This window comes from Delphinus delphis, chromosome 18, assembly GCF_949987515.2.
Source record: "Delphinus delphis chromosome 18, mDelDel1.2, whole genome shotgun sequence".
Classification (NCBI taxonomy): Eukaryota; Metazoa; Chordata; class Mammalia; order Artiodactyla; family Delphinidae; genus Delphinus; species Delphinus delphis.
In genome coordinates, this window is record NC_082700.1 from 67,043,359 (window position 1) to 67,065,837 (window position 22,479).

General features: G+C 44.5%; 1 protein-coding gene across 12 annotated transcripts in view; it reads right to left on the reverse strand.

Moving 5' to 3' along the window:
• DOCK9 (dedicator of cytokinesis 9) overlaps positions 1-22,479 on the reverse strand; it is a 378,503-nt gene that overhangs the window by 153,363 nt on the left and 202,661 nt on the right. For 4 of the 12 annotated variants that reach the window (XM_059995765.1, XM_059995762.1, XM_059995761.1 and 1 more), the window contains exon 1: positions 20,693-20,908. The exons of 6 other annotated variants lie outside the window; for them this stretch is intronic. In XM_059995765.1, the coding sequence (XP_059851748.1) occupies positions 20,693-20,818 (126 nt within the window). In that variant the 5' untranslated portion in view covers positions 20,819-20,908. Of the gene's footprint in view, positions 1-20,692; positions 20,909-22,479 lie in introns of those variants that run through there. 2 more of the 12 variants (XM_059995758.1, XM_059995757.2) reach the window with 2 other exon arrangements.

The window sequence follows — 22,479 nt, forward strand, 5'->3', positions numbered from 1 at the left end:
AAGCTATCTTGTGAAAGTGTAGGTAATTTCTTCCTCTAAAATATCTGTAATGTTAAAATGTTTTTACATTCAAAAGAAGCCAAATAAAACATTTACACAAGTAATTATTTTTAAGTAAGAACTGACACAAAATAAAAGTATTCTCCAAAATATTTTAATTCAACTTACATCATTTCTTCCTTTATTTTATTTTGTTATGTTGTATATAGTAATCAATCTACAGGTGCTTGTTGGCAAAATGGATCAATGTCACAATCAGTAACATTTTCTTTAGGAACCATGACTATATTCCTAATAAAATCCAAAAAGGCACAGAGCTTTCTACAGTGACAGAGCTCAGGATTCTGACAGCTAAACTTCCATTACAAGGAGGTCAGAAGGAGAAAGACTGCAGGATGGAACAGACACTGTGCTCCCCCCCTGCCCTGTATGTGTCAAGCACATGACTGCAGCCAGCGAAGCCCAGAGCGGGTGACCTAGTTTTGCAGCCCTGGGCACCTCCACAGGCACTAGCTGGCCCAGGGGAATCCTCAGCTGGGTACCTCCCCTTCCAGCCCCTCAGCACAGAGCATCAGCTCCACTCCCTCCAGGCCACAGGGTAAGGTCAGACTGCTTTCTCAGAAAACTGCCGCAGTGTTAGCCCTGGTTAGCAGAGGGTGCTGCGGGGACACTGCTTAGAAAGGGGCTTTTCTCAGGCTCCAGTGTTCTGGAATTGTTCCTTGGTTTTTGGGTTTTTTGCTTTGGGGCTTTCTGGGGGCTTTCTGGGAGAGACCCAGTGGCGCACACCCTCCAGAAGTTGCACAGGCACCCCAGCAGGTGGTTCCCAGCCTCTAGCCTGCAGATCCTCAGCAGACTGACTTCTCCACTGTCCAGAGACCAGAGCCGCACTCCCTCCACCTAGGCCTGAATCTTAGCCTTGGGTGCAGGTTTGGGGGGTGGGGTGGGGCAGGCGGGGGTTGGGGGGCTCTTCCCAGTTTGTGCTTTCCTTGGGTCTCTGCTCCCTGGATAGACTAGGCTTGTATTCTTAGAGCAGGGGTTGGAAAATGTTTTCTGTGAAGAGCCGGAGAGCAAATATTTTGGCTAACTTACAGTTTCTGTCGTAACTAGTAAACTCTGCTGTTGCAGAGCAAAAGGAGCCACAGTCAACAAACGGGCACAGCAGTGTTACAATCAAACTCTATTTACAAAAACAGGCAACCCAGTGGTGTACGTCAACATCTCAACAAAACTGGCATGGCAGGGGGAGGGGCAGTACAACAGCCAGATTTGGCCCACGGGCCATAGTTTGCTGATCCATGCTTTAGAGTTACCCTTACTCCCTAGTAGTTGATCCCCTTTTACCAATTTAATAATTCTCTACATTAATTTTCCATGTTCAATCAACTGATGTGTTTTCTGCGTCTGGACTGATACAGACAATGTTTACAGCTTCTTAAGTGCATTTAATGACACTTCTCACCATTTGACTGAACTTGGATTTCTTAAATGTTTAGTAAATGAAAACAACTAACATATTCATAAATCAGTTTTGCTATTTAGCATACCAAATAACGCTTTTGTTAATTAGATGAATTACTGTTTTCCCCTGAAGGTATTTTGGCAGTATTTTATGTAACATTGTAGGTATTAGGATTACCTTGCTTTTGTGGGCCACTGTTAATTTTTGAGGTGTTTTCACACAGATGATCACACTTAATCCACTGTTAAATTAACTAGACAAGGAGGCCATCAGTCTGAGGTGGCAGTCTATGTAAGCAAACTGAAATGTAAGCCTGTAAATGCCTCAAGGTTAATGAAATCAAAACACTAAGGACAACCCAGCACAGCCGACTAGGCTTCACGCTAGTGCCAATCAATTATTCCTTTCTTTGCTTCTGCACTTTTCTTTATGTAAATCTCTCACCAGCTCCTATCATCAGAGTGTTCCCAACCACTGGGAATTGGGTGTTGCCCAATTTGAATCGATTTTTGCTCAAATAAACTCTTGAAATGTTTAATATGCCTCAGTTTATCTTTTAACGCCACCAAAAGGTAGGCATGGAAACATCACTCCATTTGACTGAGGCTGGAAACTGAGGATCACAAATTGAGCTGATTGCCTGAGCGTCCCAAGTAGCCGGCAGACGGGACTAGAACCCAGTCTTCTATCAGTCAGAACCCTTCCTTCTCCAGGCTTCCTTGTTAAGGGTCTGTGCTCACCAATGCTCAACTATGGCATGTCTGTGGAGAGCTTATAAGCCAGCGTTTCTGTTAAAGACTGATGATGCATGTTAACCAGGAAAGCCCACAGAAGAATGGCATAAGGGAAATCTCAGGGAAGAATGAGAAATACAGGAAATCTCAGAGAAGAATAACACGTCTTCTCTGGTCTTCGGGACTCCAGGACTGGGAAGATTTGAAACTTGTGCAAATCCTTAAGTTGCTCAACGAAGTGACTCCTGGAGACCTGACTGGGCAGAGGTCTTCGGCAGCTGCAGGGAGCACGGTCCCCAACAGGACTGCTGACTCCAAGGAAAAGGGGCCAATGGAGAGCAACTCACCTGCTACCTAAGTTAAGAACAAGGCAAAAAGCTCTTGCTTCAAACACAAATAACTGGCACAATGTGGATTCTACATGTGGATTTTAGGAGGAAGAAAGAAAGAAACTATCCGAGGAGAAAGGCTGAGAAGGGAGACTGACTGGTGAAGAAAGAAAAGAAAAGAGACAAGAAGGAGATGGGGGAGAGAAAGAGACAAAAGTGACAGACACCTAGGCGTGGCGGAGGTAGAAGATGCAGGGATGGAGGAAACATAAGGGCAAGATAAAGAAGACAGAAAGAAATGACAGAAGAGAGGGGCTTGGGAGGCTTGAGGCGGACCTATCTACCAAACTGTGGGTCAAGAGCACAATCGCCTATTTTCCACTCTTTCTTTAAACTGATGATTCACTGGTTACAGCTGTTCAGTGTTCTTCAGCTCCACTAAGCTTTTCCAGCTGGTCACAAGTGTGGGGGACAGCCCACTAGTGTAGGAAACTGGCCTGCAGCATCACTGCTAACAGGAATGTACACTAACAGCAAAGTGAAATTAGGTTAATTATCAGACTGCCAGTCCCCTAGTCCTGGTTCAGAAGAAAGAGGTTTTATTAGCACAGAGCTGGCACATGGCCTTGGCTTTAAAGCCATCTCAACACACCTAAGTTCAATGCTTCTCCTGGTGACATAACTCCAAGAGTGTTGGGCTGCACCCCAGAGTCCTGCAATCCTTGCAACTGCCCGGCCATGAGGCCAGAGGAAGAACCTGGAGTCGGCGACATAGACATCAACGATTTACTGAACAGGGACTCCTACAAGCCAGAGGCCGAAGTCCCAGAGCAACAGCTGACCATGTACAGCTCACGGCAGGTAGGACACGACAGCAATCTTCGCTACACAGAGGAGGAGGATGCTATCAGTTATGGGGACATGCCATCAGAAGGCTCCTCGGTTGCCAGGGGCACTGCTGGAACACATCCCCCTGCAGCTCTTTGGGCTAGCAACCGTAGTGAGGGCCGCGGTTTCCTGTTGATGACCAAACATACTGGAGCTGATCTAGTCCCAGGGCTAGAACAGTCACTCTCAGACCAATCACATAGGTATATACTGACTAAACCGTCAGCTTAGGAGAGGGAGGCAATCATGTGCATAAAGTAAGGGTGACGCAGGGCAGGGTCAGGCAGGGGATGTACAAGACAGCAAGAGAGCAGCCATCTTATGAGTCCTGATTATACAAAGAGCTACTTTTTTTCTTTTCTATTGAGATAATTTACATACAAGTTCTTGATTTTTTATCTTCAAACGAAAAAAAATCTGAGTCCAGAATTACCCAAATTGATGAAGGGTCAATACTCCTAGAACGGCTCCTAGGCCATCAGAACTACCAGATTCCGGACCCCTGCACACTTACCAGTTTGAATTTTCAATATTCCAGGACACTGTGTCTCCCCAGGCATGATGGGGCTCGGCCAGCTCCCGAGTCTAGGACATTGAGAACATGTACAGTGCATGTACTGTGCATTTACAGTGTGTAGAAAATGTAACTCAATCTACACACGAGTCCTTCAGCTTTCTCCCCCGTTTGGAGGTTAAAAGTCCTTATCTATGAACATTCAGTTCTCGGTTACTGTGAAGTCAGACAGGGCGAGGACTGTGGTACTTTCAGTCCACAACAGTCTACAACAGTGGTTCTCAAAGTGGGGGCCCGGGAACAGCACCTCCAGCATCACTTGGGAAGCTCACACAGATGTACATTCTGAGGCCCCATCCCAGGCCTGAATCAGAAACTCCAGGAATGGGGACCATGCTTGAACAAGCTCTCCAAGGGATTCTGAAGAACCCCTGGTCTATCATGATGACCCAGGAACTGTGCTGGAATTTGTAAATTTAGGGATGAACAAGGAACAAGCCCAGTGTTGAGCTCCCTAACCTCCTTGGGTTACAGACCCCTTTGAGATCATGGGCCCCCTCCCCCCAGAAATGTATATACACATTACTTTCTACATTTTATACCCAGTTTTGGGGGGAGGGTTGTCCCTCCCTGGAGAATAGCCATGGAACCAAGTCACAGAAACCCTGGACTAGTGGGACAGGCAGGCTCGTAAACACCTAATTCAGTATAGTGAGAGCTGCGGACAGACGTTAATGCAGAGCTAGGGCGGAAGGTGGTGTCAATTACTGTCCACGGCTGCAAAGTTTCCTCACTTCACCAAGGAAGTGCTGCTTCACGAGTGCTGAGGGAAGAATGAGAATTCTTCAGGTGGGCAAGGTTTTGAACTCCTTAACGTGATGGCGCAGCCCTCCTTGGGCAAGCAGGTGCACAGGTTCCAGTCACATCTCCAGCCCCGCGCGCCCATGACACAAGCAGTGTGGTTCACTGTCTCTGACAAGCCTGCTCCTGTCATTCCCCATGCCTATACACCTGTCAGAGTCCTACAGCCCTTCAGGCAGAGGTCCAAAGATGTTTTATTTTAGCAGCAGAATCCTTCCTCTAAAGAAACAAATCTGACAGAGGCAGAGATGCCGAAAAAGTTAAAGCGTAGTTGCTCTGGCCCCAGGGCATGCAGTGCATGGCCATATAACTGGGGCACCACCTCAACCCATTAAAAGGCAGCCTGTCCCGTCTCTGACCACTGCATCTGGGTTAGTAGCAGTCCTAGGGTGCAGTTCCTTCTGCCCTGCATTGAAATGACCCATGGACAGCTCATCTCCTCCACTATTAGTGCCTTGGGACAGGGCCGGGCCTCCTTATCTCTGTGCTCCCGCAGCATCTAGCCCAGGATCCAGAGACACATTGACTGTCATTAAGACAGCTGAATGCCCCTCACTTGCACAGACCCCTCTCCAGGCCCCATACACGTACGTCCCTGTTGAGTTCAATTGCTGCTTGGCATCCTGGTGTAGGAAGATTTACAGGAACATGGTCCACTATGTCGGTCCACCCAGTGTCATATAGGCAAATCGATATGAGGTGCAACACAGGGGCCATACTGCAATATAGGCACATCCCAAGGTGCTTGGGCCAGAAATGCTAGGAGGTGCTTGAGATTAGTCATTGCGCAAACTGAGAATGCCCCCAAATCACACAGCTCCTGTACAGAAGAAACCTAACAGAGGTTTATCCAATCCTAAAAGCTTATGTGATGTTACCAAATGTTGCAGAGCTAGAAGAAACTTTTCTAAGCTATGATTAATAAAATACAAAGTTCAACTAACCTTGCTACAGGAAAGACTGAACGACCTATTCTTGCCACACAGAATGATGATACAAAATCATGATCATATGAGAGGTAACAGGAGAATGAAGCCAAAAAATGCCAGGAAGAAAGTTATTACTGAGGTGTGCCAAGAGACTCATTGATAAAAATGTGTTTTCCTGTATTTCCGATGTTGATAATTTGGCTTTTTAAATTTTGTAATTTGTTGTGACTTCTTTTCAAATTCTAAATTATTCTAAACTCAAATTCTCAAACATTCACTTCCAGGCCAAATTTTGTATTTATAAATTTTATATTTAAAACTTTTAACTATTTTTCTTAAAAGTCCCCAAAATTCTAAGCTTCATTGCTCAGAAAACCTGGATCTGCCCTGATAGGGCCATATATGCCACACAGATATTGATCGAGTTGAAGGCAGTCTACAGTACAGTGCTTAAGAAAGCTGAGCTGTGCAGTTACGTGAGGTTGTTATTGGGCCTCACTGAGTTAATGTTCGACACAGCCTGGCAAACAGTAGGCACACAATAAATGTAACCATTATTATTATTATTAAATATGTTGCTTGCATGACAGTAATCTTAGTTTTTTGTTTGTTTTTGAGTGGGTGCTACACATACATTCAATTTCACCAATCTGTTTACAAAAACTTTCCTCTATCCTCCAAGGAACATATTAAACAGACAACAGTGGCAGGGACTCTCACAAAAAAAGGAAAAACAGAAGGCCGAATGCAGAGGAAACTATTAATATATAATAATAAATAGAGGTGACAGTGGAATTCAGGGACTGAGCCCAAAGAAAACCCGAATAGACGCTTACGTTATAAACTGAACTGATTATTGATGAGGTTCGTGTCAGGAAGGGCTGAGAACAGTTGGGGGTCGGGGTGTACACTTTAGACCCACCCGCCACGAGGGCAGCTCCATGAGATCAGCAGGATCTACACTGAGGAGGAGAGAAGGGGCGGGGGGTAAATCCCAAGGGACGCTGCTCATCGAGGGTTGTGTGGCGCTTCCGCAGGGCAGAAGATGGAGCAGAGTCACTGGGGCCCACACACGGTTTTCTATCAAAGAATCAAAGCCTTGGCTTCCTTGGAAGAGACTCACAGGAACAGCCTGAGGCCAGGGCCATGTGACCAGACGGTGGGGAGAAGCACCTCCACCTCAAGGGACATCATGGGCACAGGTGAGCCACTGACACCAAGGCCACCAGTCCCCATCTGCTGGTCAAAGCAGCGGGCAGCAGGCGAGCCTCCAGTGATCACGTGGCTCTCACGGGCACAGAAGGGCGTGATCCACGTGCCCTCCCGTCCATCTCCCTCTGAGCCTCTCTGAACTCAGCCCTTCCTACAGCATTTGCTGCTCTGCGTCTGGCTGCTCAACAACCACGCAGATTGAAATTCCAGATCCACAGGCCATCAGAAGCCAGGGGATCTTCTGAGCGCCAAGAAAATGAGATTCCCCTGGAATCCAGCAGAACCGGAGAGCATCAACCCACAAATGAGTTCAGTGTTGGCCAAACATGTATGAAGCCTCAAAAACCATGGGAAGAGCTACACAAAAAGGCTTTCTGATTCTACTGCTCTTCCCTCTGACATGATAGCTTCCCGTGAACTTTCTAGTCATTTCTTGCCTTTGTGCGCCTGGTAATTAAATGTTAACACGAGCTGAAACCCTGAATGCCACTTCTTGAAATAGCAAACTGAGGAAATGGCAGCTCCTGGAGCACCCTATTTTAAGCAATGAGAAATGCATCGCTTCTGCTTATAAAGAATTTAGGGCTTCCTTGATTTATCTGCAGAGCTATAAAAGCTACTCGACCAGCTGAGATAAAAATCCCTCATGGAACTGAGACCATTTTCAAAATGGTGCACTTCTCAACATTGCCAGCAGGACCCCAGCACTGTCGCCGGGGAGAGGGGGACGACACGGCCTGCAGTAAGGAGGAGAGGGCTTCTGCAACCAGACGTTAATCAGCGTGGCCCCCGAGCCTTTCTGCACTACCGTCTTGCACACAACTCTCACTCACTCTGTACTCGCACCGGGAACTTCTTGAAGTTGTCAGCTTTGAAGGAAAAGTCCTCAGCTTCCTATAATTAGGGTGGGTGCAGGAAATTAGCAGCTGCCCCCCTTCCTCACGTGCAAATGCTATTAGCAGTTACACGTTCCTTCTCTCCACAGATTTTCACTGAGCCTATCCATGCGCCTTGTGCCAGGTCTTTGGGACACTGAGATAAAAAGCCCCCACCCGAGAAAGCTCACAATTCCAGAGGGAAGGCAGGTGTGTGAACAGTCCCGAGAAGAATGACAGCAGTGGGAACCCAGGAGTGGCACCTGACCCACTAGAATGAACCTGACTCCCCTCCCCCTCCCACTCCAGTTAGATTACAAGCTCCATGAGGGCAAAGAGTTCTATTTTATTTACTGTGTCTATATTATTTCTGCTTTGTCCAGCCCCTGAACAGCACCTGGCATAGCACAGGCACTCAGTGTGCAAAGGGGCCCAACAACGCGGGTGCTTCCTAAAGGAGGCGGTTAGAGCTGAGTGTAAGAGCTGAACGAGTCAGCCAGGATTCAGGGTGGACTGGGGGCTCCTGGCAGAGAAAATGGAGAAGGCAGGGAGTGCACTCACGGATGGAACCAGATTTTGTGGGGCCTGAAATCTGTACAATCGAAGAGGGAAGGGGGTAAAGAAAACACAAAGTCATGAATAGGAAGTTGCTGGAGTCTCTTCCAGGGCCTGGTTGATCCCCTCTGAGCAGGGTGAGTTCAGGAAGCAGCGGGCAGTTCAGAATAGCTGGGCAGAGTTGCATGAAGGGAGCAGACGGCAGCTGGCCAAGGGCTTGGGGCACCAGTGTCTGCATCACTGGAAATCCAATGTGATGCAGAAAACTATGTTTACAAGAACTCCTTTCTGAAAGGGCACTCGATGCGGCTGCAAAGAATACATGGACAAGCCGCCTGAGGTCAGCAGCGGAACTCCTGGAATGGATATGCTTAAGAAACGATGGATAGTTACCCGCAGGGCCTTGGTTTCTCTGAATAGGTGGGAACACTGGAGTCAGAGACGAACAGCTCTGCACAAGGGGTCCCGTTTCACCTCTGCCCCAGGCAGCCCTCAGTTCCCCCTCTAAAATAAACAACTATCTAAATAGCATGTCGTTTTGGGGTTTTTTTTAGATTATTTATTTATTTTTGGCTGCGTTGGGTCTTCACTGCTGAGCGCAGGCTTTCTCTAGTTGCAGCGCGCTGGCTTCTCATTGTGGTGGCTTCTCTTGTTGTGGAGCACGGGCTCTACGTGCGCAGGCTTCAGTAGTTGTGGCACGCAGGCTCAGCAACTGTGGCACGCGGGCTCAGTAATTGTGGCTCGTGGGCTCCAGAGCGCAGGCTCAGTAGTTGTGGTGCATGGACTTGGTTGCTCCACGGCACGTGGGATCTTCCTGGACTGGGGCTCGAACTCATGTTCCCAGCATTGGCAGGTGGATTCTCAACCACTGCACCACCAGGGAAGTCCCATGAATAGCCTGTGTTTGAGGTCGTCCCAATGATTAGCTCACCTGGGGTACCCACATGTCTCAAAGCCACCCCTAGACTATAGCCTGTGGTGAAAAATGAGGCCACAGTGGCAGGTGGGCCATGTCGAGAAGGGCCCTAAGGAAGCCAGCAAACCGGTGAAGACTGAGAGACATAAAACTACGTCCATACATCTTCCAGCCGTGGAAAATGCCTCCCATCTCCTTGTAATACACATGGTCTTCTTCCCTTAACCCAGGGCATTAGAACTTAGGAGACCATGGTAACCAACATATGATGACAGTCTCCTTCAGCAATACATGCTCTTCTCCAGACTGTGGAGAAGTGTGTGTAGGAACAGTGGTCTCAGCAGCTGTTCAGAATCGTGCATGTTTAAAATGAGCAGGAGGTTCAGTAATACTAGAACTACAATTGTGCAAACATCAGAACCTGAGATTATCTGCTCTAGCCCTCTCGTCTTACAGACAGAGACACCTGGGAGCATGGATGGGAGTTAAGTGACTGTCCTAAGGTCCCAGAAAGAGTTGCTGGCAAAGCTGGGCCTGAATCCCAGGTCTCCTGAGCCCCCGGACCATGCTCTTCCTTGGTCCCTGTTCTTCTTCTAAGCCTCTACATTTTAAATTTTGCAGGTTCACTGATGCACAAGCACGTGCTATAGAAAAGTGGAGGAAAAAGGGAGCCCTATCTAAGCTTGGACTGAGAAGAAAGCTCAAACCTGAGCATTAAACCATAACAGCTGATGAACCGGAGAATGTCTAGAAGAATGCATAATGAACACCAGACTTGTACACATCTAAATATGTTTCTCATGCTGAAATGTGGTGTTACACTCAGAACAGACTAACACCAAGAATAACACACTTGTGAATATAGTTTTTTATATTATAAACACTGATAAGATGCTGAATTCCCTTTTTACACAGTACTAAAAAGAGCACTCAAATGAGAAAACTTGTCACTGAGAGATTTTATTTAATCAGGCATGTCAGTATGAGCAATACCTGGACACTCAAAATCAATCAATTTAATGGAAGGATAAGTGCCTGGGTTTTGTATTTGTCATTTTTATAAATAACTGTGGTTTTCCAAAATTATTATCCTATTACTAAAATGAGCAGAATTAAAGACTCTATGAAAAACTGTCAAGTCAACAGCATCTAGAAAATGGAAAGAGAACTGAGATAATAATGAAGGTAATAACACCAGTTAACAAAAACCTGCACAACTGCTTGTATGTAGTCAGCTGTGCTCAATGGGGGTGCCAGAGAGAGCAAGGGATCTAGGGGGCTTCCTCTATGCCCTGTGCCTCTGGAGCACAAGGAGAGAACTGAGTGGAGGAGGGACCACCCTTGCAGACAGCACCTCAAGTGTCTTCTTTCTATCCTAACACAGGGCATGAGCCAAAGAGGGGTAAAGAAGGGTGTGAGGAGGAGAGAGAGAACAGGCGGAGAGCCTGAGGGACAGCTCTGCAAGCATCTCTCACACACACACATCCATCCCAGCGACTAATTCTGGCTGCCATTTTTTCACATGTGCAAAGTGATGATGAAAGCAAAAGAGAAAGAGATGCACCATGGTAGGTGCCTAAATAATTCTATCTTAAATCTATACTACAGACTCTGTTCCAACTAATAATTTCCCTCCCCTTTTTTTTAGCATTATGGCCTGAAATTTTTAATTCTTCCTATGTCGATAAAAGTTATTTTCAAAACTGAAATAAAGAGGTTAAGTAATTAGGCTAAAGGGCTTGAAAAGCCAGATTGAGTCAGATTTCCAAACAACCTACTTTAAGCTACTTATCTGAAAATATTGGTGGCGGGGGATGGAATTCATAACACATTTCTGGTTCACAGGAGCTTCTGAGCATGTCATCACCAGAAAGGCAGTTCAGAGACCACCAAGGGCAGGTGTGGGGAGTTAGGATTGAAGTCCTGGTCCCCAAAATATTTACTACTGTTGCAGGTGGCGACAGGGGGATGGGGATTCCTTATATCAGTCCAGTGTTTCTCAAAGCATGGTCCCAGACCAGCAGCAGCAGCATCGCCTGGAACTTTTTAGACATGCACATTCACCTCAGACCCACTGAATCAGAAATTCTGGGGGTGGGTTCCTGCAATCTGATTGTGATCTGTGTGTGACTGTGACGCCACCCAAGTTAGAGAACTACTCTACTAGTCTACCTACCGTTGTGTGTGTTTGAGAATTTCATATTAAAAAGTATTTTTTTTAAATCCTAGCTTGAGGGACTTCCCTGGTGGCACAGTGCTTAAGAATCCACCTGCCAATGCAGGCGACACGGGTTCAAGCCTTGGTCCGGGAAGATCCCACGTGCTGTGGAGCAACTAAGCTCGTGCACCACAACTACTGAGCCCACGGGCCCAGAGCCTGCGAGCCACAACTACTGAAGCCCATACGCCTAGAACCCATGCTCCGCAACAAGAGAAGCCACCGCAATGAAAGGCTGCACACCGCAACGAAGAGTAGTCCCCGCTCACCGCAACTAGAGAAAGCCCGTGCAAAGCAATGAAGACCCAATGCAGCCAAAAATACATACATACATACATACATACATACATATATACATAAGGGAGCTTTCTAAAAAAAAAAAGAAAGAAAAAAAATAATCTTAGCTTGACTCCTTGTTTGCTATGTGGCCTTGAGACAAGTTACTAAATCTCCATATCCACATCTGAAAATGGGAAAAGTACCAATTTCTCTTATCTTTATCACAAGGTTATTGAAGGGTTTCAATACACAGTGCCTGGTACAGAGCAGGACCTCACCAAACGGTGGTCACGGGGATCATACATAGTTAAGTGTCATTCAGATACAGGAGAATTTTAGTCCCTACAACATAAACATGCCTTTGCTGGATCACACATATATCTTCTCTTTAAACCTCCTCAAATTTCTTACGGTTGTATCATCACCATTTCACAGATGCGGAAACTGAAGCTCAGAGGGGTTACATGAATTAACAAAGGTCTCACAGATGGTGACCCACGGGTCTCCAGGCCCCAAGCCCAGGACCTTTCCCATCACCCACTAGCAAGACACGTGATGGAATTTCAGAGTTCCAGAACAGGAAGCGCCCCCCTAAATGCTTCCACTTCTCTTTGTATGAGAAATGCACAACACTGCTCTACACTGTGATGCTTCAGCCTGCACACCTCCAGCAAGGACAGAAATCTGAGCCTTTCTGCCCTGCTCTGAGATCTGGAAACGTAAGCTACACTGAACTGCCCAGGCTCCATGATCTCACGGGGGAGAGAGAAAAGGCAGAGTCCTTTCCTGAAGGATATTCATTTTCCATATCAAGTACATTACAAATCATACTCCAAAATATTAAATCTTCCTGAAGAATCAGGTTTGAATGTGAGGTTTTAATGCCATCAGGTAGAACCTCATTTACATTACCTCCAAATACTTCAAGGACATGATCTTCACAAGGAAAACCCAACCTTAAACTTAAATCATGCACTTCCTCCCCACCCCATCCAATGACTCACCCACCAAAATGACAACTTTCTGGTTTGAAGTGTTTCTGCTATGGAATATGTAAGGTTATAGACCTGCACCGTTCACTACAGTAGCTACTAGCCACATGTGACTATCCTGAATTCAGATGTGTTATAGGTGTAAAATAGACACAAATTTACAAACACTTAGTATGAATAAAAGAATGTGTAATGCCTTGATATTTTATAAGGATTAAATGCCAAAATGATGATATTTTTGGAAATATTGGGTTAAAACTATATTACTAAAATCAATTACACCTATCGATTTTACTTTAATTTGGCTATAAGAAAATTTAAAATTACATATGTGGCTCATGCTATATAGTTCTATTAGACAGCACTATTATAGACTGTATGAAACATATGTTTTTTTAACACACAGGTAATTTTTAATACTTCATGGCAAAACAAAGGACAGACCACTTCCTGAAATTTTCACTTGGGGACACAAGACAAATTTGGGAAAAACTACCCTATTAGGGACAAAACAGTCAGGTCGAGTCTTGGTCAAGTAAAGCAGGTGACCTACATTGTTCAGTGTTGCTAACAGGCCCCGCTTTCCTTTCTTTCCCCCCAGGAAGAGTGGTCTTCTTTGCCCTACATCTTGTAGGTCTCCACTACCCTTTCCACATATAATCAATTTACTGGGATTCTGGTAATAAGGTCACACAATGATTTTTTCCAAATGTCCTACAACCATTAAAGGTGATGTTACAGTTTCAGGTGTGGCTGATGAGAAGAAGTAGTACTCACACGGAAAGGGTGCTGGCTAAGAGGAAGAAATAGAAGAGTTTTGACCCTGGTCACCTAAGTTTGCACTTGTGTCCTCAAGTCACGAAGTGTTAACTAACATTTTAATTTAGATCAAAAATAACAGAAGCAAAGGAGAGTTTGGGGGCACAATACCCACATCACATTTAGTCAAGCAGGCTCCTCTAGGTGCATCCTTTTTTACTTTTTGGCATTTCAACGTACTTGAATATTAGTGGCTAAAGTGATGAAGGTGGAAGAGGGAAGAATGAAGAGGGAGAATGATCCTCAGATCCCGTCTCCCCCAGAAGCCCTTTCTGCAACCTGTTCTTCGCATCCTGCAAAAGTGATGCCGAGAAGAAAAGAAAAAAAAGGCGGGGGGAGCTTTGACATTATGGCAGAGACAATACAAAGAAAACCATGGTTCCTGTGGGGCAGAAGCCCCCGCATTAGTGAGGGAGACTAGAGTACAAGCCTTAGCTACAACACAGCAGAGATGCATAATAACCTAACACGCTAGAATAACGATGCCATGATGGGCCACGGAGAACAGAGTCTATGGGAAGATGTGGGGAGAGAGTTTTAAAAGCTTCTTGGAGGAGCTGGCATGTGACCGGGACTTGAAGGATGAGGGAGAATGGTCGGGCAGTGAAGCCACGCCAGGCAAAAGAAGCACTGTGCCCGGGTGTGAAAGCACCCCCGGTTGAAGAATACAGGGCCTGGGTCAGGACGCATTTTGTAAAGTGCAGTAGATGAGGGAGACCTGCAAGCAAGTTCAGGGCCAACTTCTGAAGGTCAAGTGGGCCGTGCTTTGCCTTCTCTGTAAAGGCAAGTCAGGGGAGGGGTTTAGGGAGGAAATTAATAACCGTATCTGCGTTTTGGAAAGATTGGTCCGGTGGCACTTTGGAGCATGGCTCGAAGTAAGAAAAGACTGAATGCAGTAAGTTGACCAGGGCAGCCAGACAACCCTCGGAGATGAGGAGTCTGGATGACAGACACCACGACTACCTCCATCTGACAGAAACGCAATCTCAGCTTAGAAATGTCGAATGTTTAGAAGACACAGGACCCAGGACTCCTGACTGTGAGCGCAGGGCCCTTGGCACCACTAACTTCTGCTTCTCCCTTAGTAGTGACGGCTCTCCACGAAGGAGATCCCAAAACAGAATTTCAGACTGGCTCTTCCCCAAGCACCCGGCAGAGCACTCAGAGACCCACTAGTGAGCAGCACGTACACTTGTCTGGAAAGCGAGCACTAAAAACTTCTGAAGCCTCAAAAGGGTACTCTAAGAGCAACTTCGGAAGAGCGTATGTATCACATTACAGGGATATTTCAAACTTCTGGAAAGTTGAGGATAAACTATAATTTCCAAGTCTTCTTGTTTCTAAAAATTATACTCAGTCGTGTCATCTGTAGGCTCAAGCCAGGTCTTCTTGCCTCTCTTGTACAGTAATCCCTGGTAACTGCAAATTTGCTACCACTTCTATTTATTTCTAGGTCTGCCAACCCACTGCACTCATCTTATTCATTACATTGGGTGGAAATCCAGTATCCCCTGTTTTACAGCTCCTACAACTCAAAACCCAAACGATTTTGGATAAACTAAGCTTAGAACCTGAAACTGAAACTCTAGGATCTGGATCTGACTCCATCACAGGTTATTATGGGACCAAAGCTAATGACCCTGAAATACAGAGCTTTAGCCCCAGAAGAGACCTTCGAGATTATTTACTACACACTTCTCATTTCACAGACGAGAAAAGTCCTAAAGCCAGGGCCGGGCTGGCACGGAGTTGGGGAGGGAAGGGTGGTCATCCTCAGAGATTGAAAGGCAGATTCCAGACCAAACCTGAATCTGGTCTCCAAAGTGCTTTCTCTGAGACCACCCAACACCACCCACTGCCTGTGACATAGTTCTGCTATCTTGCATTTAGCCACTACCTGTCAAAGGGTAGAGCACACTGGGCAAATGGCAGCCTCCTCTAAACACTACGGGGACCACGGTGCCTATTCTACTGATTAGGGAATAAACATTTCAGGGTTATCCTGGATCGTGCTGTAAATCAGTTTAAAAAAAAAAAAAATCTAGGGGAGAAAATAAGATGTCTCCAGACTGTCAGACATTCCACCAGTCTGTGCTCCTGTATAACTTTCCGGGAAGATGATAAAACGGGACACTCAAAAGGAAAGTGACGTAACTCCCAACTCCATCTTGTTCACGTTTCCAACTTCCTCAGGCATGACCATCCTTCTCTTTATTTTTCCGAGCTATTCAACTGCTGTTGTTCTGTCACTTTGAAATTGGCCTTCCTCTAACAATTTAAAAACTTTTTTAAGGACAGAGAATTTTGAACCCCTCTTTTCCATCTTTATAATCCCAATGTCAAGCATAAGGAACACACTCATTTTTGTTAATGAATCATACATATGTGTTCACTTATGGGTTCTGGAAAACCTGACTGGCAGCTTAAAACCCAGGCTCTGTCACTTCCTAAATGTATGACTTTGTGCAGGTTACCTAACATCTCTGTGCTCAGTCTTCTCATCTGTAAAAAGACTAATAATAACAGTACCTGCCTCCTGGAATTGGGAGGACTAGCTGAAATAATGTTTAAACAGGTTTAAAACAGTGTCTGACACAAAACGAGGCACTATATAAATATTTTCTATTTTTATCCTTACAGCGGAAAAGAAAGAAAGAAAGCAATTGCCATTACCTTGTTATAAAAAAACAGTGACCAGCCACTCTGCCTCCACGATGATGACAGACATGAGAAAAGAAACTCACCGGGGCTGGGTGGACTTTTATGCTCTGTACGAGCAAGCCTCCCAGAAGACATGAGTGGCTCAGCGCTGTAATGAGGCAGTGACACGAGCTGTGCAAGCTCCTTCTCTGGGGTAAGAGAAGCATGCACTTCCCAAAGATTCCTTCCACCAACCGCTCCACAAAATACGGTGCAACAGCCGGGCCTCAATCGCACAGACTATTCATGTGAACAGAGGTCCCTATGCCTTCAGTAAAGCAAGGCTAGGCCTGCTTTAGGTGCTAAAAAATAGAATGTGTCCTTGCTGGAGCTGATGATGATTTAGGTGTTTTCTGCCTAAGTGGAAAAGGATGGGTGAGATTAACACTCACTGTGCCTAAAAACTACCACGTGAAAAGCATTTCTGAGGAAGGAAGCCCCTCATTCCCCAGACCTTGCTGCCTGAGGAGAGGGAGCGTGTATCTCACTTACCCCTGTATCCACAATGCACTACTCAGTATGTTTGCCAAACCTCAGTACTTATAAATGTGGCTGAATGAACAAACAAACAAATGAAGGGGAAAACCAAAGAGCATAGTGAAGGCTTATGGCTCTGAATCAGTAAAATGTCCTGTTGTTTGTCACCTGGGAATATGTCATCACACAGAGCTTGAAGGAACTTCCTTCCTTTACCACTCAATATTAAAAAAAAAAAGAAACTACATATTAAGTATCGTCAACATAATATAATTAATTATTTCTAAAGACTTCTATAGAGATGCAGAAAAACTTTAGAAGAGCTTTATAAGTATAATTTAATTAACTCAATCACAGTCCTCTGAAGTCTTATAGGATATTGACAACAACATGATCATTACCCATAAGCTTAGCCTTCAGGGTTTGTACCTTAATTCGTTTCTGCTATTTCTAGAGTAAATAGAACTTAAGGGAGAAAAGGTTTCTCCAGGTAACGCACTGACTTGTCCAACCAGCAGCCCAGTCTCCTACTCCTTTCTACACTGGTACACATGCTCCTTTCTCATGTGGTCATTTAGCTAATCATTTGTTCTTTAAAATGTTAAAATAAGAACTCAGATTCAGTGTTTAACACTTGAAGATTCCAGAAAATTATAAAAAATTGGGAATCCCCTGGCAGTCCAGTGGTTAGGACTCTGCACTTCCACCGCAGGGGGGCACTGGTTCAATACCGGGCCACGTGGTGAGGCCAATAAATAAAGTTCTGATTGCTGTTTTTTAAAAAAGAAAAAAATCAAAAATAGAAAAGGTGTTTCTGAAAAGATACTTCTTTAAAAATACCTAAGGAGCATACCTAACACGTGAAAACGCAGCTCTCTCCATCTTCACATCTTACAACCTTCAAAATTCGCAAAATAAGACCTGTGCTGCAGTCCTCACCCGCCTCTTGAAAGTAACCCAATGCAAAGGCAACACACAGGACATATACCCCAGCCACTTCTGACTCTCTGAGGCCACACCCTTTTCCTCTAAATTGTTGAGCTGTAACAATTAGAATAAATTATTTCCAGGAATTACGTTAGAGTTTGGGGGGCAAAAATAGGTATTCAAATTCAGTGGAGTAACTAACTTGTAGACACCAAGAATATCCTGATTGTTCCCCTATTAGTCATTCACAACCCACAAAGTCATTTTTCTATAGGGTTGGCAGTGAGCCTGGAGAGGAATGGGGAAAATTCACCATGTACTTCCTCCTGTTTATTGTCACAGTGAAGGGACATGACCTACCTGCATAGGTGCCTGTAAGTTGAACCTTGCAGCCTCTGAAAATCTGTAATGTCCAAACATATACTTCTCTTAGAAACATTGACTTTACCTAGCATGGAACAAGTAGCCACTGCTAAGGGAAACTTAACTGTTGCCCTGGCAGAGGGGAAAGAAACACTGACTTCTGATAGAGGTTTTACAGAAAAAGCACTTCTGTCCAGCATAAGTGCTTTCAGATACGTTTACTAGTACATTCACTGTTAGTCACTCACAGCCCACAAAGCCATTTCTCAATGATTATACATTGCACTAATGGCAAAGAATTGGAAACAAATGGAATCAAATTATGGTACAGCCATTAAAAAGGATGGCATAAATCTATACGTGGTGACAAAGAAAGATATTCTTGATATGTTCTGGGAGAAAATTAATGCATAAATTTATAGTACTATGCATTTTCCAAGCACACACAATAAGTTATATTTTTATGTGCACAGGAGAAAGTTTTACACCAAATAATAAATGGCGGGCACTTTTGGAAATTAAAGGTAAGGGCACTTTACATTTCCCTATTTTACACTATTCATATTTCTAATTATATGCATTAATTACTTTTTTGCTTTCTAAACTATGTAATATTTTCCCCAAGGAGTGATTGTGTACGTAACTAAAACCAGCCAAAACTTGATTTCAAAGTAAGTTACTTACATGTAAACATTACAGACTTGGGGATTCTCAACAGGCACACGGGCTACTAACATAATAGTAACGAACAGCACTGCAACACACAGATCTCATGGCTGTGCTGGCATACTCTTAAAAAATCATCTTGGAGAAAAGCTGTATTCCGAGCAGTGTGCTGAATTCTCATTTGTTGTGGGCAGTGAGAATCACAGGTAAGGAGATCTGCCCTGGGCAGAGGCTCTGCTTAAATATCCTTGCTTCTCTTATCTGGTAGTAGCTCTTTTTATCTTGCTTAGTTACCCCAATGGAATAAGAGAAACACCATCAGATAAGAAAAAGCTTCTTGTTGTATCACTGTTGCCTTCCCCTCTCCCTCACACCTCTCTCTGCAGGTGAACGGGCCAGAGCTCTCCATGCTGCCAGAAGCTTCTGGGTCCCCACAAGCACTCCCACCAGGTGCAGCTGCAGCCAGCACAGCCTTATCCATTACAGTGGAAAACGTACGCCCCGTGGAACTGCCTGGAGTGAGATTTGACCTAAACAAATAACTGGGACATAAGCGGCTGATTTTTTGAGCACAAGAAAGAGAAGCAAGTTTTTTAAAAGTCACTTGGGTGGTTAAAAAAAAAAAATCACAGAGCATCTTTCTACAGTGTATTTAATCCTCTGGACAAATATTTCTACACATCTGGAGAATCACTGACAAAAGATTTTTAAGAATATTCACAAGGGAACCCAAACCACACAACTTCCTCCAAGAAATCATAAGCGACATCAGCTGGGAGCTTTAACCGGTTAAATCTATTACTGCATGGAAGCTGCTCAAGCTTCTCAATGGATAAATGAACTATTGTGCTAGCAGAAAGGAATCCAAGATAACGAATAACATCTCTAAACAATGCTGGGAGCGGGGAGGGGGGCCTAAATCTCTCAGATGAAAACCTACAGTGAAAAAGCCCATAACACTTTACTGACTTTCTCAGTTCGTGGTTAGCAACATAATCTTGAAGGCAATACAATATAAGGCAGTCTCACAGGTCAAAGGCAATTTAATTCAAATCAAATCCATTACAGAGAAGTTTAAGTTCAGATTCTTAAAGACATTAATTGAAAATTAAGTTCATTAACCAAACACTTTATAACAGCAAATGAACCTCCGTGTTAAAAAAAAAATCACTATATAAAATTGCTAAGTACAAGTTTAACAATCCCTTTAACAGATCATTTGAAAGGCTCAATTGTCCCCACCACAGGGCATGTTGGTGGTTTTTTGCAGTTTGCTTAAAAAATTATGTGCCTTTATTGTACTAAAGAAATTCCGAGAGAGAAGCACAACCTACTCACTGATGATAACAACAAAACCATTTTTCACATTCCTCCCTTACAAAGTCTACCAAAGCACTTGAATTTAACCAAACTGCTCTGAGTTTAACTAATGTTAAAAATAGAAACTTTTCTATTAACTGGTTCAAAGCTTAGGTTATTTCTTACTTTGCTCAATTCAAGGCAAACCTGTTAAAATGAGTGAGAATACATGTAACTAACTTCAGCAGTTATGTTCCTTAACACTCCCCCCATGTCATCATCATAATTTTCACAATCACATAAACACATAATGTAAATATGTTTTAATTTTGCAAAAGACGTTTTTCAATCCTATAAAAGGCAATTACAATGTGCCTCTTGGGTTTACGTTTGACAACAGTGCAGCTAGGTGAGACATGAACAATACACAGTTGTTCTATACAAAGGAGCCTCCTGGAAACCACATTCACCCACGAAACGTCAACATATCTTTCCTCCCAAAGAAGAATCAAAGTGGAACTGAAGTCAATCTACAGGAGGAAACAGAGAAGAGAGTTCGCCAGAAACAGGCAAGGCAAGTTTAAAATCAAACCAGAGAGCCAGAGGCCCCGAGCATGCACACGCAATAAAAGCACTGCCTGGAGAAGACAGCAGAAGCCCCGTGGATGGGGCCCTCTTACCAGCACTGGCCCTGGGCTCTCTGCTTCCACTTCTCCCTGGGCTGCATCCTTGCACTGCAGGGGGGACTCGATCACCAGCTCCTTTTTGACATTTCTACTACTTGTCCTGAATTTATCAGCCTGCATCCTCGGCTGAAAACACAAGTCAGAAAGTCTGGCAACTGGGACAGCTGCGAGTCCTTGGCTGTGCAAGGCACCAGCATGCCAGGGGCCTGAGGACAGAAAGGAAGCTGACTTCCCAGGCACAAGTGGTCAGCCCTGCCGGCTGGGTCTGCAGAGCCCGCTAGGGTGGGAGGGCCAGCCTCCAGGGGTGTTACTACTGCTCGGAAAATGGGAGGTTCCCACTCATCGGCCAAAGGAAAACAAACCCCAAACTGCACAATGCACAGTGCACTGCCTCTTCGATAAAGGCCGGCCTCATCGTGCCTGCTCCATGCAGCGTGGGCCACATCGACCCGAATCAGAATAGTGCTGTGTTGAAAAGAAAACCAGTCACAGTTAGACTCCTTCGTAATTACTTCAAATCCGGAGCTGAAGAGAAGCTAGGTCATCTGGCTGTTCTAAAATTCTTAGTTTTCGGATGCTTTCCTTCGTGTTATGGCTCAACACCAAATGCCTGGCTGATGATCAAAGCAGGGAGGTGCAAACACCAAGGGGTTCCTGTAGCCGGCACCTCATGCGTGCAGATGTAAGTGAAGAGTTTCTCCCTGCACGACAGCCCGCGGCACGCAAACTTAATTTACCCACTATTTTATAGTAGATAAAAGAGGAGGTCATCACACATTTTCACAAGATACCACATGTCACAGTAAATTAAACAAAATACTACTTTAAATCCATCAATATGTATGTGAGTACCAATTTTAATAAGTCTGGTACTAGGTACTGAGAGGATCACAGTAAAAATATAAGGCAGAGTAGAGTGTCTCTCCCTTCCGGGAGTGTCAGAGCAAGTTGAGAAGGCAAGATTAATAGACATCATAAATAACAGATTCATACAATTAATAGAGATTTACACAAAAGCACAGGAAAGTAGATGGGTCACCATCCCATGGTTCAATGGTGATAGCACTTAAAATGTGTTTTCCCAAAAGCCTGCTATTTTAATCATTTCTTCAAATTACTAGTGAAGTAACTTTTAAATTATCTCAGGAAAAACCAAAACAAAAGTGTTAAGGGATTTATTAATAAACTACATGGAAAATGCACATTAAGATGGGATTAAATATTAATCTGTACTTCCTGGGATGCTGCAGATTTTCTCCCAATTAGTTATTCTTCTTGTTTCACTGAGACTGGGGAGAATTTAGCAAGAGTAATAATAGAAGTAGAAGTAAACAATGGAACGAGGTATCACTTAACAACAAGAGGTGCCACAAGGTATACAGGTGTATCTACCCAGGAAAATACAGAAACTATCACTAAGGTATAGGTACAAGTCTCTTCCTCTCCCGGTCAAGTGACTGAGGCTGAGAGGGCTCCGAGGGGGCACTGGGGGAGCCAAGATGGCGCCCTATGTCCACACGTTCTTCTTCCCACCAGGGCCCGCCGAGGTCACCCCAGTCTCTGTCACTCAAACATCAGGAATCTTTCTGAGTGTGGATACTATTGGGTAATGAGTCACAAGGGTTCTACGAGTCCATTAAAAAAAATCAGTAGTTTCTATAATATTTTTTTAAACTACCCAATTTCTCAACCTTGGGTAATCTTTCAGGGTAATATAAACTCACCAAGTCTGTGTTCCAAAATAATACAATCTATGGATTTTTAAAATCTATCTTTGGGGA